The sequence below is a fragment of the Sarcophilus harrisii genome, chromosome 2 (assembly GCF_902635505.1).
Source record: "Sarcophilus harrisii chromosome 2, mSarHar1.11, whole genome shotgun sequence".
Lineage (NCBI taxonomy): Eukaryota > Metazoa > Chordata > Mammalia > Dasyuromorphia > Dasyuridae > Sarcophilus > Sarcophilus harrisii.
Window position 1 is genome coordinate 525,892,538 of NC_045427.1, and position 15,898 is coordinate 525,908,435.

The 15,898-nt window shown below is 36.7% G+C and overlaps 1 protein-coding gene and 1 long non-coding RNA gene across 6 annotated transcripts in view; one reads left to right on the plus strand and one right to left on the minus strand.

Annotated features, from left to right (window-relative positions):
* RORA (RAR related orphan receptor A) overlaps positions 1-15,898 on the plus strand; it is an 854,973-nt gene that overhangs the window by 744,915 nt on the left and 94,160 nt on the right. The window contains exon 1 of one of the 5 annotated variants that reach the window (XM_031949460.1): positions 7,462-7,997. The exons of 3 other annotated variants lie outside the window; for them this stretch is intronic. In XM_031949460.1, the coding sequence (XP_031805320.1) occupies positions 7,994-7,997 (4 nt within the window). In that variant the 5' untranslated portion in view covers positions 7,462-7,993. Of the gene's footprint in view, positions 1-7,461; positions 7,998-9,733; positions 9,851-15,898 lie in introns of those variants that run through there. One more of the 5 variants, XM_031949459.1, reaches the window with a different exon arrangement.
* LOC116421066 lies at positions 8,607-9,731 on the minus strand. Its single transcript, XR_004231384.1, has 2 exons — positions 9,551-9,731; positions 8,607-9,272 (listed from the first exon to the last, which is right to left on the minus strand). It is a non-coding gene; the product is annotated as an uncharacterized LOC116421066 (long non-coding RNA).

Sequence of the window (15,898 nt, forward strand, 5' to 3'; positions counted from 1 at the left end):
ACCATATGACCTTTTGAGGTCCTTTCCAGCTCTGTGATTGGCATTCTTCTACTTCTGACTCTTGTAAACTTTGTGCCAATTGATTTAGGTCATCTTGAAAGATGCTAAGGTGCTATAAATCAAATCATCATTGTAGTCTACTTTCTAAAAACCTTTCTCCAAAAGACACTTATATAAGTACACTGAACAAAGGGGAAATTGGACTTTTTGTATCTCTTCTAGTAATAGTCACCTTTATAACAAATCTAATTATTCAAACCATTAGCTTCGGAATACTAAACTCAATTCCTTTTTTTTTTTTTTTTTTTTTTTTTTTTTTTTTTTAATTTAGTAGCCTTTTATTTACAGGTTGTATGTATGGGTAACTTTACAGCATTGACAATTGCCACACCTTTTGTTCCAATTTTTCCCCTCCTTCCCCCCATCCCCTCCCCCAGATGGCAGAGTGACCAGTAGATGTTAAATATATTAAAATATAAATTAGATACACAATAAGTATACATGACCAAACTGTTATTTTGCTGTACAAAAAGAATCAGACTCCGAAATACTGTACAATTAGCCTGTGAAGGAAATCAAAAATGCAGGTGGGCATAAATATAGGGATTGGGAATTCCATGTAATGGTTCTTAGTTATCTCCCAGAATTCTTTCTCTGGGCGTAGCTGGTTCCGTTCATTACTGCTCCATTGGAACTGATTTGGTTGATCTCATTGCTGAGGATGGCCAGGTCCATCAGAATTGGTCATCATATAGTATCATTGTTGAAGTAGATAATGATCTCCTGGTCCTGCTCATTTCACTCAGCATCAGTTCGTGTAAGTCTCTCCAGGCCTTTCTGAAATCATGCTGTTGGTCATTTCTTATAGAACAATAATATTCCATAATATTCATATACCACAATTTATTCAGCCATTCTCCAATTGATGGGCATCCACTCAGTTTCCAGTTTCTGGCCACTACAAAGAGTGCTGCCACAAACATTCGTGCACCTACAGGTCCCTTTCCTTTCTTTATGATCTCTTTGGTAAACTCAATTCCTAAGCTGCCTCACTAAACAAGCAATTCAACTAATTTCAATTTAGTTTAAAAATTTGAAAATGTGTTCTCAATGGCAAAATTTTGTATTGTGTCAATATCTGAAGAATGAGAGGCAGAATGGCTCATGAAGAGAGTGGGGACAAGTGCTGGAAACAGATTTGTGATCTTTTGTACATATTGGCAGTAACTCTACAGACAAGTTACTTCCCCTCTCAATGCCCCAGGCAAGTTTCTAAGAAGTTACCAAAAGAGTTTTTCTTTGCTTCAGTAGGAGGAAGTTTTCCATATTGTTGAGTTTCCTATATTGATGAATTCAAAAGATCAAATAACAATTAACAACATCACCATCAGATTAGCTAAGTTGTTTTTATGTAGCTGTGTGTTTATATCATGAATATTCAATAAATATAAAATAAATAATTAAAACGTACACTGAAGACTTGGTCCTGTTAGTGTTAAGTATCATAAGGCTATTAGTCATTTGTTAGGATATTAAGGAAGAGGAAGGAAAAGCATATGGCATTCATCTGTAATGCAAAGGTTATGTTATATGAAAATGGCATCATGGGTACAATTTGTACAAGAAGAAGGAAGAAAAATCACAGTCTGGATTGTTCCATGGAAAAGTATGAAATGTGTTCTAAATACTGTTTACATTTTCTTGCAGATACATTTGGAGTTCATGTTAAATTTTAGCATTAACTTGAGTTCAAATCCAGCCTCAGACAATACTTCCAAGCTGTGTGAACCTGGGCAAGTCACTTAACCCCAATTGCCTCAGCAAAAAAAAAAAAAAAAAAAAAGAAAAATAGCATTAATGTTTCATTTTCTGCTTATAACCAGCATTTCACTAGCATTTTTAGGAATTGTTTTAAAAATTTTACAATTGAAGAAAACCCTACTATTAAGAGTTAATTTATTGTTCATCAAGTGGTTTCCTAAACACACAAATGGAAGCATTACTTTCAAACAGGATAATTACAACTTACAGTATGTTTCTCCATTAGCAAGTAATTAATTTATTACATTGTACAATAATTCATAATTACACATGCTAATCCTGCTAAATTGCAGAAGCTAGTGATAAAATTTCTTGCATACTTGCCTAAATTTCATTAGGGTCATAATTTTTAAGCTATAAAGAAGTTTGCTAATTAATTTCAAAATATTGAGCAGTACATAACATAAGGGAACATAAGGGAAACAAGCTATTTCAACATTTATGAAATCTTGGTCTTATCCACGTAAAGGGTATTACTTTTGGACAATTGATTCTTTTCTAGAGCTCACTATTGGCTCTAGATTTTACATAGATCACAGAAGTCCATTAATAGGTTTTGAGACTATAGAGTAAAAGATTTTACTCAATTTCTTTCCATCTTTCTATGGTAGGAATAGTTCTTAATTCAAGAGAGGAGTCTTTATGTTTTATAAAAAATATGAACCTAAAAATTGTGTAGGAACTGGAATTTTGATCAAAACACAAACACAACATCATTGTTTTAGTTTTCACATGAATCTTACTTTAATACAGTGTCACACATAAATAATATAAAGCTGCTTCTGGGAGTAGCAAATAGTCTTCTGATCAAACAGTGTCAGCTTAGATGAATCTCATTCTGTAAGCTGTAGCTTAAATGTGAACATTAAAACTACTATTGACCTATAGTACAACTGACTGAAATGTCAATAGTCATAAAAAGCATATTGCAAATCACAGAATAATTGATTAGTTTACTTCAATGAGCACCAGAATTTTTTCCCTGCAAAAGAAAAATATTTTTTCCTTTTGTCCTTGGAGCACTGAGAGTTGACTTGAATTTTCTGAGACCAATCTATTATTTTATGATTCTTAATTACAAGTAATAAAAATGAGGGACCACATATAAACAATATCCAGCTTTCCCCTGTTATTTGAAATAGTGTTTTTAAGATGGAATGTTTATTAAATGAATCATGAACATCCTTGTCAATAAAGACGCTCTCACAGAATATGAAATGTCAGATGGTTTTTTAAATGAACCATTTATCAAAAACCTTTGTATATTTTAAGTCCCTGGCAAAAACCAGCATCCAATTTTACTTGTCTTCTTCCATGATATTGAAACAATATCGTTTAAGGGATAAATAAAATAGGATTCTGACTTAAGAGACATCACTATTTGTCCTAGCTCTGATATTTGCTATCCAGACATAGTAAGTCCCTTAAAAACTTGACCCTGTTTCCTTGTCTTTAGAATGAGGAAAGTCATATGTGTACTGCTTATCCCCCAAAACTATCTTGATTTCATCTTTTATGTGATCTGCACCTATTCGTGAATATACATATGTAAATGCTGGCTCTCTCATTAGAATATAAGCTCCTTGAAGTCAAAGATTGGTCTTGGCTTTTTTTTTTTTTATATCCCTAGCACTTAGAATAGTGCCTGGAATATATTATAAGTGCTTAATAAATGCTTGATGATTAGATGGTGAAAAGTGATTTGCAAAACTTTAAACCATTATATACATTTCAATACCTTACAGAAGCATATGCACATTCCCTCCATTAATGCAGATCTCAAATTTTTGTGTCTTAGCCAGGAATAAGATGGGAAATAAAAATGCATCACCTTGTGGCCAAATTTTTGATGATGAATCTTTCTCTCTAGACTAACTAAACTGTCTCTATAATATAAAAGACTGTAATACTTATTTATTACCAGGTCTATACTTCAAGACAGCTTGCCAGTGTGAAAGCTTCTGGAATATACTTTGAAAACCCAGGTTCACTTTTTGCTACAATTAAACTTTAAAGTAGGACTTTGATAGAAGAAAGCACTATATAACTCTGAGCTAGTAATTTTAATTTGGAAACAGTGTGGCATAGTAGATAGAAAGCTTATCTTAGAGTCAGGAAAAACCTGAGTTTAAGGCTTACTTCTGACATATGCTCAATATGTGACCCAGGGCAAATCCCTTAAGCTCTTGATATGCTAGGTAACTCTCTAAGACTATATAAATTGTCGAGATGTTGAGTTATTTTGGTAGGAGAAGTTCTTCACCAGAAACTCCCAACACTGATGAAATCATACAACTGATAAGAAACAAAAATTAAAGTGTGGTTTGACTTCAAAGTTAAACTGTCTTTGAATCCTAAAAAAACACTGGGAAGGTGAGCTTCAAAAAAATTTGTTTCCCAAAAAAGACACTTCCCCTTTTCTGCTCCAAACTTATTCATTCAGCATTAATTTATGAAATCTATATTGTATCAACAGCATTGTACCTAGTGCACTGGGGCATACGAAAAGAGTAGAAGCTGCAGTCCAGGTCCTGGAGGCGCTTACACCCTAGGTAGGGGAATCTGACATAAACAAATAAAAGAACTATAGGACCAACACATAGCAAGATGACAAGTCTGTGCTGGAATGGACAACCTATACTCCAGAGAAGAGAGGAAGAAGAATTAGAAAGTAATTAAGTGGGGTGGGATTAATCAGAAAAGGCTTCTCCAAGGAGGTGAGTATTCATCTGGTCTTGACAGGCATAGGGAAAGATTGGAGGAGACAAAAGAGGGTAACCTAAAAAAGGAGAAATGAAAAATGATGGTGAATAATTAAAAATTAAGCATTAAAAACCTCAAACATTTATTATTGGCTATAATCTATTCTTTACCAAAGGACTTCCTTTTCTTGTTTAGTGCTAATGGGTATTTTATAAAGGCAGGCAAAGAGATGTTCTCTGGATTTAATTATTAAGTTTTTCTTTCTACATGTATACAAGTAGCAAGGTATCTGTTTCTTGGGTGCTGAGATAAGCCATCATCTTTTTTTCTTTTCTTTTTTTTTATTAGAATGTCTGGTTCCCTTATGGAATAAATCATATCTGTCTTTATATGAACTTTGCCCCTTTTCCTCATTGTGATAGATACAAAATGAAAACTTTTCTTTGTTTCCTAATACATGTTTGAAAGACAATTCACAATGTTCCTGCCCTAAGGGTTTGGTTGACTGAGACATTTCATGTGTCCAATCAAATCTTCCACTATTAACGTCCCATTAAATGAATAGCTACACTAATGACTTTTAGTTGTAAGTTACCCAAGAAGAATAGCATAATCTTGTAAAAACTGATTTACAGAGCTAAATTTTCCCTCATTTATGGACTTTTAAAGCATCTTAGTAAATTGAATTCTATGGAATCACATCATAATTATGCAGAGAGGTCATCCAGGGTAATAAATAATCATTCTTGGGGTCATTAAGACTTGAGTGTTAGTCCTGCCAAACCAATAATATCAATATGGACATGAGGAAATCTCTTCACCTCTCAAGGCCCTAGGCAATTCTGTAAATCTAAATTACAGAAGAGCTGTCTACTCATCAATGCATAGAAGTTTCTATATTGCATAGTCCCCTGCACTGATGAAATCACAGGTCAAGGTTAAAAAAAAAAAAAAAAACTACCCCCTCTTCCCCCAGATATGTCCTAATGGTTGTGTCCTATTACCACAAACACAGTGGTTTTGTGTGACCTGTATTTCTGTAGTTATCTTATGTTTAAAAGAAGTTACAAGTGAGATAAGCCTAATCAATATGTTTACCTCCTAACAACATATTTTGGGAGGAAGGACAAGGTTGTGTAACCCTTCCTTATATGTGTGTTTGGGGAGGGGGGTATTGGGGAAGAATGAATAGTAATTCTTGAAAGATTTGGGGATCATTAATTAATAGCAGTAATACAAAATGTGACCTAAAGATTACATTATCACTGATAATGGCTTATACCATGTTCTAAGGTTACAAAGTGTTTTGACATCCATTTTCACTTAGAACTGGGTAGGGCAAATAAATTATTCCCATTTTCAGATAGATGAGGTATCTAAGATTCAATGAGCATGAGTAAATTGCCCAGTAAATTGGTAAACTGACTTAAGTTTTATGCTCTTTTCACTATTAATATGGTATATGGAAAGTTCCAGTTAGGCAGTGGAAAGAACATCAAACTGAGTATCAAAAGATTTAGTTGAGTCCTTGTTCTGGCATTTATGGAAATATGATTTGATTTAGTCAATTATTCTCTCTGAGCCTCAATTTTTGTATCTGAAAAATGAGCCCCCAGGCCCTAATTGATCTCTAATTGCTTCCAGCTTGAAGATTTTAGGATGTGATGATCTATTTTTGCTCATCTCAATATTTACCACGTAAAACCCAAGAGTCCTAACCCTCCATGGTTGTTAGAAATCATAGATGTCATTCCATGTACAAATTTCCTTTTATGAGATATTGATTCATTGTGACTTAGTAAAAACAGCCCTACTTCCAGAATGTAAATATGTTTCTCATTAACTACTAGGTTTTCTATGAAATCCCTTTCTGGTTTGGTTTTATATAGTATATGAGAGATGAGGTGACTTGACTGTAGATCACTGAGACTGACCCAGCTATTAAAGGTATTGTAAATACATCAGCAAAGCCATGGCAAAAAGTTTAGTCTAGTTGACTGGAACCCCATTAACCTTTTTACTGATCCCTTTCTTGTAAAGGTAGAAATAAATTAATTGTTTTTAACAAGCTTCTATACCAGTAAAGGACAGAGAAAACGAGGATCAGAGGAAGATCCACAATCAGAGCCAAAGATTTCCTGCTTTAAAACATCAGCAAAACTGGAAGGAAATCACCCTTGCATTATAAGCTAGGTTCAGACTATGGACTAATTTGTTGGAGAAGGAAGATAATGTCAATATCCTGAATATAGGCTGCTCTAGACCCCTGCAGAAATAAGGCAAATTTTTCTCATATACTTTGGAGCTGTTTAGTTAATTAAAAAAAATCATGCATCTCTTTGCTAAATCATAGATCCAAATGCAAAACCTAGGATACAGGGACATCATGTGGAGCTATGGCTTTCTCTGGGGGACTCCAGTATAGATTACATTTGTTCAGAGCTGTTATGTCTGCTTATGGGGCCTTTTGTTTCCATAGACAACCACTCATTTCTTAGCCTTATGGCATTTTTATTATTTATAATTTTTTATTATTTATAATTTTGTGAGTATATTTTATTAAGATGAAGTTTAACATGGGTTAAAAGATGAATACCTTTGACTGAATCACATATTTACAAATCTCATCAACATTAAAAAAAAATTTGGAAATATTTTTCCCATTAGATATTAGATGAAAAGGCAATAATTTTTTTAAAAGGCAAGTTCAGACTTTATATTATCCTGAAAAATGTCATGGAAAATAGTGAACCTTAAATATTTCAAGTAAACATTATAGGGCATGTAATTTTTAAATTATATCTGATTCTATCTCTCATAGTTACAACTGCTCAACATTTTATGTCATTCTGCAATGCCAATTTCATTTCAAGCCCATCATAAATAAGTATTATTAGTTTCCTTGGGGTCAGATGTTTGATGGCCAGACTTGAACTAATGGATTATATCACTTTTCAGTTCATACTCTGCTATTATTTACCATAACACTGTATATTTTACCATACCACTTCTGTACTTTAATCCAAAGTCTGTTATTTAAAACACACACACACACACATACACACACATACACTGAATTCTGGATTCTGCACACTGTGTTGTTGAGCAGTGAAGCAAGGGGCATTGAAAAACACCACTAGGGACAGAGTCCTTGATATTCCTCCTCCTACTGCTTCTTTTCCCCACTGCCCCAAGGGAAAGAAAATTATATCTGGGAACCTGCTACAAGACAAGACTGGAGTTTCCTTCCCTCCCTCCCTTTTTTTCCATCAGAAGCACGAGAGAAATCAAGAGAGAAGTGATGTGTGGTGGTGTCAATGTGATAGAGTGACGTTGCTTCATTTTTTGATGAGGTTGCATCATGGTGATGTGGTGTAAGTTAATTTCATAATTGTAAACCATACAGGGAATATGGTTGATTAATTTGAAGTTCTTGTCCACTTCGTTATGGCTGTCCAGCTGAATTAACATGGGTATGTCTTTGTGTCCCACTTTTATAATTTCCTTTTCTTATTTTCAGGATTTATGCTATACAGTATTAGTTTAGTAGAATGACTGTCTGGAATATCATGATTTTGTATAAGATGCATTGAAGTTATGTGATTTACTGGCTTATGCATCGGGTTAAAAAAAAACCCAAAACTTCTAAAGACTTAACTTTGAAGAATAAGTGTGAATAGAAACTATATACCCTTGCTTTCTATAAAGTTGATAGTATGCATCTGTTAGAAATTATGGCATGAATCACGGAAAATTATATTTCTGTTATACAGTTAAACTGCAAGTATTCTATGTTTAATTACAATGAAGGCACGTAAATATTTTCTGGAAAGCTTGTATTTGAAGTTGGAAATAGAAATATAGGACAAACAGAAAACAATTGGAAATTACTTAGCTCAGCAGCAAGTCTTTAGATCTGATTTCTGAATTTTTAAAAATGTTCTATTCAGTTGAGAGAGAAAGACTTTCTAAAATTGAAAGCATATACTTTTTGTTTGTAACATCTGAAATTCATTGTAAAGAAATGCATCTGAAGAATAATTACATGTGAGTTCCCCATAAAGCTAGGCAGAAACAGTAACAACTTCAAAATTTGGGATTTATTTTGTTTTTCAAGTATTGGTTTCAAATTAGTTAAATTTTATAAAGGCGAGATTAAATTTGTTGTTGCTGTTGCTACTATTGTTCCTAGAGAGAAAAAAATTAAGTAGCAATTTTAAATTATAAAATTGGTATCTGAATTGTTCGTCGGGGTCAGAACAAAGATCAAGGATATTACGAGTAGTTGGTTGTCTTGCAGACTTGGGTTGCATAAAATGACTGGGGATAGTCTTTGAGCCTTAATTCCGTCTGTAAGGTTGTCAGCCAAAGTACGTGGTTCTCACCCCAGTTTATGTCTGTGGTGGGTGTGAGAAAGTCTGGAGAGTTACAGTTCTCTGCTGCTGTAAAACAAATAGCACATCTCCTCTGCTAATAATATTCCTTTTCGCTCGCTTAGGATCTTGCAGTCTACGGTTTGCAGTTCTCCCTTCTTCCCCTTCCCCATCCCGAGAAAATCAGTCTCTTGACCACCAGCGCCCAGAATCACGTCGGAAAAAAAGGGGGAGATGGGGGGCACGGGATACCCCAAGGAGTTTTAACAAAAGACTAGACAGCTTCCAGACTCCAAACGGGGGGAAATTGTACTTAATGACTTGCCAGGCGGTGAGGGAAGGTAGCCACCATCTGCAGGGCAGGACTTTTCTAACCTGGGGTGGAAAAGTTGAAGCGGATGACCAGAATGGCTTTTGCAGCTGGGCATATGCGTTACCTCCAAATTATATTTCTGCAACAGGTGCGGGACACCGGGGGTCGGGGGGGAGGGTTTGAGAAAACAAAACAGGCTGGGGGCTCGCGGCTTTACAACCAGAAAAGCCAGGAGAGGAGGCGGAGGCACACTGGCCTGGGGCGTGGGGGGGGGGAACGGGGGTGTCCTCCCTGCCCGGTTGGGAGGGCTGGGCTGTAGGGGGAGCCCGGCGGCGCTCACCTGGCCCGGGAGGGCGGGGCAGAGCGGCCCGGAGCGAAAGGGGCGCGGTGTAAACAGAGCGGCGGCCGTGATGTCAGCCGGTCACATGGAGCCTCATATGGTTGGGGATGGCTCTCGGCGGCGGGCGGGCAGCTGCGGTAGCTGCTGCTGGAGCTCGGGCGGCGGCGGCCTCGGCGGCAGCAGCCTGAGAGGCGGCGGCGGCGGCGGCGGCAGCGGGGCTGCGGGTTCGGACCATCCGCTCTCCCTGCGCTCTGTGCACCTCGGCTTAAATGATGTATTTTGTGATTGCAGCGATGAAAGGTGAGTGGAGAGCCCGAGCTGGGGAGGGGGAAGGGGAACTAGGAGAAGCCGGAGGGGTGGGGGATGAAGGGGGAGGAGCGGGAGTCCTGATTTTGCTTGTCTTTCCCAAGGGGTGGGGGTGGGGGTGGGGGTTGAGGGGAAAGGGGGCCGGGCAAACCCGGGCTTTAGGTACATGCGCTAGGGCAGCCCGAGCCCTGCGGATGGCTGCGGCGGCTTCTTGCCCCCTCCTACCCAAGGTGTAGGTGCGTGTAGAACTCCTTCCCCTCCTACCCTGCACTGCCCCTCTCCTACCCGGTGGTTTCTTGGTGGCCGCTACCCTACCGCCTCCTGCCCCGGGCCGGCTCTGTAGCGCTGCCTTCTGCAACAAAGTTTGCAGCAGCAACTCTCTGCGGAGCGGGGGAGGGGGAGAAGCGGAGGAAAGAGGGGTGCAGGTAGGGCAATGGGGGGGGTGATTGCGGCAGTTGTCGCACTTACTGCTCCCCCCTTCTCACCCCCGCTTTTGGCTGGGGTGGGAGTAGAGGAGAAGAGAGGGGGCTGTGCCACTGATTCTGACCCAGTGGGCTCCCCATTGCCTAAAAGCTCAGCTAGTGGATGGGGGCACCAGACTAGGGAAGGGGGACTGGCGCTTCCTTAGAGCTTTGCCAGCTGACCTCACAGCTCACACCTTGGGTGGAGGGGCAGGAGGAAGACTTAGCTTCACTGGGTTTGCACCGTCTCTCTCGAGCTAATCCTTGCCGACGATTGCCGGGTGGGCAGCCTTTGAGCGAAGTCCCAGTCTGACCCTTCTCCACTAGCTCAGGTCTGATCTCTAGGGTACCCAGCTGTCCTGGTCACAGAGATCCGCCACCGCTGGCTGCCCAGGGACAACTAGGCCGGGGAGGGCGGGTTTTCCACCACACATTAAAGGGGAAGGAGTTTGGCTAGCCCGTGTGGGCAATGTCCGCTGGTCATTTCCCCCGTCCTTTCTTTTCCCCTTCCCATTTCCATGTTTTAGAAAGCTTTAGAAAGTGATCCAGGGACAGAAGGTAACCAGAGAGCGACTGACACGCGGAGACGCACGCAAACTTTGGGAGCCACAGCTGCACTTTATACTGTGTGTTTTCGGATGTTTGTTTTAAAAGAACTTAGCTGCCCACATGATTTCCAGAGGGAGAGGTTGGGGTTAGCGTGATTTACTGTTGCATAAGGGACAGTAAAGGCGAGACTGAGTGCTGCAAACCTCGTTCTCCTTAAGTCGTCTGCTCTTGTGCTTCCGTCTGACTAAGATCTGGTGTCTTTTAGATGCTGCCCAAGAGAGGGGGTGACAAAGATGACGTTTCCCTTTGTCACTCTCTCCAAAGGGGCAAGAAGTCACATTTCGGCCAGGAAGAGGGAAGTTTTAATGAGAAAGGGGAAATATGGCGTGTATTGATAACCCGTGTCATAGCTGAAGGATATAAGAACAGTTTTACCTATTATTTCGGACACCAGGAGCAGAAACGTGAACATGCTTCTCACACCCGACGTACTTTTGGTTCTGTTTTTCAGCATCATTATTCTAGGTTTACATCTTTTCATGCGGATTATGAACGATCCATTTAACTTGGATGTGTTAATATTGCTCCTGTTAATAAGTTCTAGGTTTGATTACTAGGTTAAAGGTTTGCTAAATTTGAGCTTTGTTGCAATCCATGAATGAAGGGCACCAATAATCAACATAGGTTTTACTTTTGGATCTCAGAGCTTTGCCTTAGTGGAGATTGGGTGACATCTTTTAAATTAATTATCACCAGGTTGAAACTTCTTGAAAAATAAAACGGCCCTCTTTTGATTAAATCTTCCTATGAGATGTATAAATTTTATATCTTTTCTTCATTGGCTTATAAGAAAAGTGATCTTGTCTTTTTTAAAAAAATGCAAGCTAATAATAAAAAGCAATTACAACTATATATGTCAATTATTCCAAGAATGGAGTTAACTAAGGTTACAGAATTCTAAGATACTAAAAGAAAGAAAATCTTTCCCCTCCCTACCCCAAATCAGCCCTTCAGTATTAGTATTTTCAACTGATAATTAAAAACCCTTGATAATGAAGGTATAAAATTGGTAAGGTATATAGTGCTACTATTTTCAGACTATATTGCTTAATTTTGTAACGATTTTTATTCTTAAACATATCTTGCTATATTTTATGATGTGAATAATATCTTTTCATTTCAACATAGTATTCATTTGGCAGGGAAGAAGGATGAGCAGGCTATTTTTTAAAGTGGAATTGCATTTCATTTGTCAACTATAATCCATATTACATATTTTTTCTTTTCCATCAATATGGAAAGGCTATTTTAATATTTTTATTTGGTATTGTATATATACTTTTAGTTTTTTTTTTTTTTTTTTTAGCTCTAGTACAAAGTGACATTCCATATCATCATTGACAAATAGATTCCTGAGAATTACTCCCCCTACCCCAAAGCTTTTGCCTACACATTTGTCTTGGAGTGACCTCTGGCTGCCACAAAATGATAGATTCATAGTATTGTGCTTCAGAGAAGTAGATCAGAAGCCCTGGGAATGCAATTTTTCTATAAGCTTAGTTGCACAAGGGAAATATAGAATATATCTAGGTAATTAGAATATTTTATTTTTTTCCTGATCTTATAACATTCTGGGTTTTAAAGAGATCATCTCACTTCAATGTAAATTTGCACCAAAGAAGAATAGTGTATCCAAAAATAAGGAATGTCATAAATGTTTTCTCTGTCGGATTTAAAGGGAAAAAACACTGGCACGAAATCATATTAAACACTTCCTACTGCCCTTCAGTTTGAATACTTCAAATTGGTTCCATATGTTGGAGATTGTATAGAATCAAGTTTCCTACAAAACAGAAATGTTCTTTACTTCGTTACTTTTTCTAGTATATGTATAAGGGAGAAGAGATTGAAAAATCATAGAAGAGAAACACTTTTTTTTTTGACTGATTTAGTGATATTTAAAAAATATCATTAAATCCTTCTGAACCTAAGGGAAGAAAATCCTTCCCCTGTGCTAGTTGTCAAATGAGTTTAGGCTTAAAGTGATTTTATACTTAGAGGTAATAAATCTTTATTTGAGCAAATTTATATCCTCATCTTTCAGTTTTGTTTTTGTTTATTAAATTACCAATGCTATTCTAATCCTATTTGGATTATTTCTAAGGCAAACTGAAAAGGCATAGCATTTACAATTGGGAATAACTTGTCCTGCACGTCAGAAAAATTCATTGACAAAATGCCATGTCCATACTCTGGTATTTAAAGGAAATGGGATAGATTTATCATCCACAACAGGTTATATTCCTTTGCTTATTCTCTTATTCTTTTGCTATATTTTCTTTAACTCAACTTAATGCCGATAGAAGTGATGAGTGCAGTCAAAAGAAATAAATGTACGATCATAGAAATACTTTATTTTTTTAAGCCCATACCATTCCTATACAAATCGCAGGTTGGTTGCTTTACCAACTTGACTGTGCATTATAGTTTAATGATTCATGGCATTTTCATCTCTAAATGTGGTCTTATATTTTTAGAGCCTTTGAATTCCCACAGTCAGTTGGTAAGAACATTGGTGTCATCCTCTTAAACATCACTAACAGGGACTTCTTCTTGGTTAGGTTGGCTGACCTTTGAAATGTAGGGTTGAAAGAGGGTGAAGGTTGCATCTCCGGCCCAGGAGGCTAATGCTGTCACTCACTACAAGGCTGAGTGTTCAGCCTTGTAAGTTCAAAGGAGGAAAAGAAATGTCTACTTTTTAAAAGAATGTAGCAACTGGGATCATCTTGTTCTGATGCTTTTTCTTTTTTCAGTCTGTGGCAAAAGTCAAAAATGTTTGTCCAAGGAACGTTCTATGAGAGTTTAAAAATGAAACATGATTTTTAAAAGAATTGTTTCTTTTTGAACATTTTTACAGAGCACCAGGCTCCCTCAAAAAAAAAAAAAAGATACTCAAGGAAATCATAACATAATTTTCACTCATAAAACTATGAATAAGTAATTTTTACAGAGCTGTCCCGCTTCCAAGGAAAACTAAAATCATCCCTTCATTTTTAAGATTATTGTCGTGCTTCATCGATCATTTAGGCCTGATAAAATACTTTTGATTTAAAAAGTACTTTTGATTAAAAAATAATTGTACAAATAAAATGTTTTTCCAAAATAGATATACTTACTATCCTGCTTTCCCCGTTAAGAGGTATATGGCAAAATAAATGAGATGATCAAGTGGCTAACTGAAAAGGCTAGTATATGAAAGGTTAACACCGCAAAATGTAGTCTGTCATAAATTTATTTTAAGCTTTAGAAAGAGAGAGACAAGTAAATTTAAAGCACTTGTCCAATAGGAGGATCTGCGAAAGTATATTTTAGTTTTTCCTCATTTTTTATGGTAGGTTTGGTTCGGTTTTCCCATATTTGAGGTTTTTGAAAATATCTTGCAAGAAGCTTTTAAGATCAGTAATAGTCCCTTTGTACATTAAATTCAATAAAACCATATCATTGTAGGAAAAAAATTCTAACAACATACATTTACGGGTTTTTTTGTTATTTACTAGTGAAAATGAAATATGATTTAACTTGAAAGATACTTTTAAAATTTAGTAGTACGACAGATTGTGTAGCAATAAATAGCACCAAAAATTTCATGTTCTTTTCACATAATAATTGTCTTTTGTGTGTATTTATGGTGTGTGGCAGATGGAAAGCCACTGGTACCTGAGCTGTAGATTGAAATATCATGCTAAAAGTTTGGCTGTAAACTTACCCTCATTAGAGGATGATTTCCAAATTGTGTTTCTTGCATGATTGATTTAACCCTTCATCCCCGTTGCCATCATCCTTGTGGTCTTTTGAGCCAGGCAATGAGATTCATAGAATTTTTGAATCTGTCATTATCAAGTATAAAATGACATTACATACATTCTTTTTCTCAGTTTTACAGAGGTAAAACCAGAGGAAGGATGGGAAATAGGCAAAGTAAAGGGAAGTTGAACTGTGATCATTTTCTGACAAAATGTGAGAACTGGGAGTTGTTATATTTTGATGTAGTTTACTTGAAAAACTCAAAAATATCCAGCTATTATCAGCAAGGAAAAGACATATATTAAATTAATATTGTAGACTTATTCTGGGTTTCATTTTTTTAGCTTTGATTTTGTTTCTGAATTTAAATAGAAGGTAAATAATAATTGTTACTTATTTACAAAATGCCTTCAAGTTTATGTTTTTTAAAGTCCTTTTGCTTAATTAATGTCCTTCTTTGAGCCTTAATAGCTACCTCATGACAGAATCAGGATAGGTAATATTATTTTCTCCCTCTCCTCTCAAAAGAGGGAGAAAAAATTTCTCTTGAAATTTTTTTCAAACAGAAAAGGAAACTGAGACTCAGCTAATTGCCAAATATCAAATAGCTAATAGGTATCACAGCTATCATGAAAAATCTAATCTTCTAATTCTTAATTTGGCTATCTTTTCTTTTAATATTTACTTTCTGAACGGAAAGATGCTTTGAGATCTGGTATGTGAATTTATACAGTTATTGGAATTATTCGGTGCAGTTTATAGACTAGGAAAGGAGATTCAGTTTTCCGAATCTAATATATTTAAATTACTATTCCATAAAATGCTTTTATATAAAATGAGTTATTCTACATGTCTACCAACAAATGTATTCCTTTATGATTTTTATTAAGTCTTGTTCTGATAATAAGAGGATCTAGGTGAGTATCATTAACCTTGCATGAGATTATTTGGAAGGTTGTAACTCAGATGATCTGCTTCAACACTTAATCTACTGTCATTAATAAAGCAAATTGGAGTATGGCCCTATTTATTTAGTACAAGAGGAGTATTCACAAATTCATAATCTAGTTTTAATATGTTTTTTTTTTTTTTAGTAGATAATTCTAGAGATGCAGTGTTCTGCCTTTTGGCAATTTTTTCCCCCATGATGAATTTTAGCTAAGGGAGAATCCTTGTAAACATAATCAGAAGAAATCTTTTGAACAGGACCTGAAGGAAGAGCCTTTAA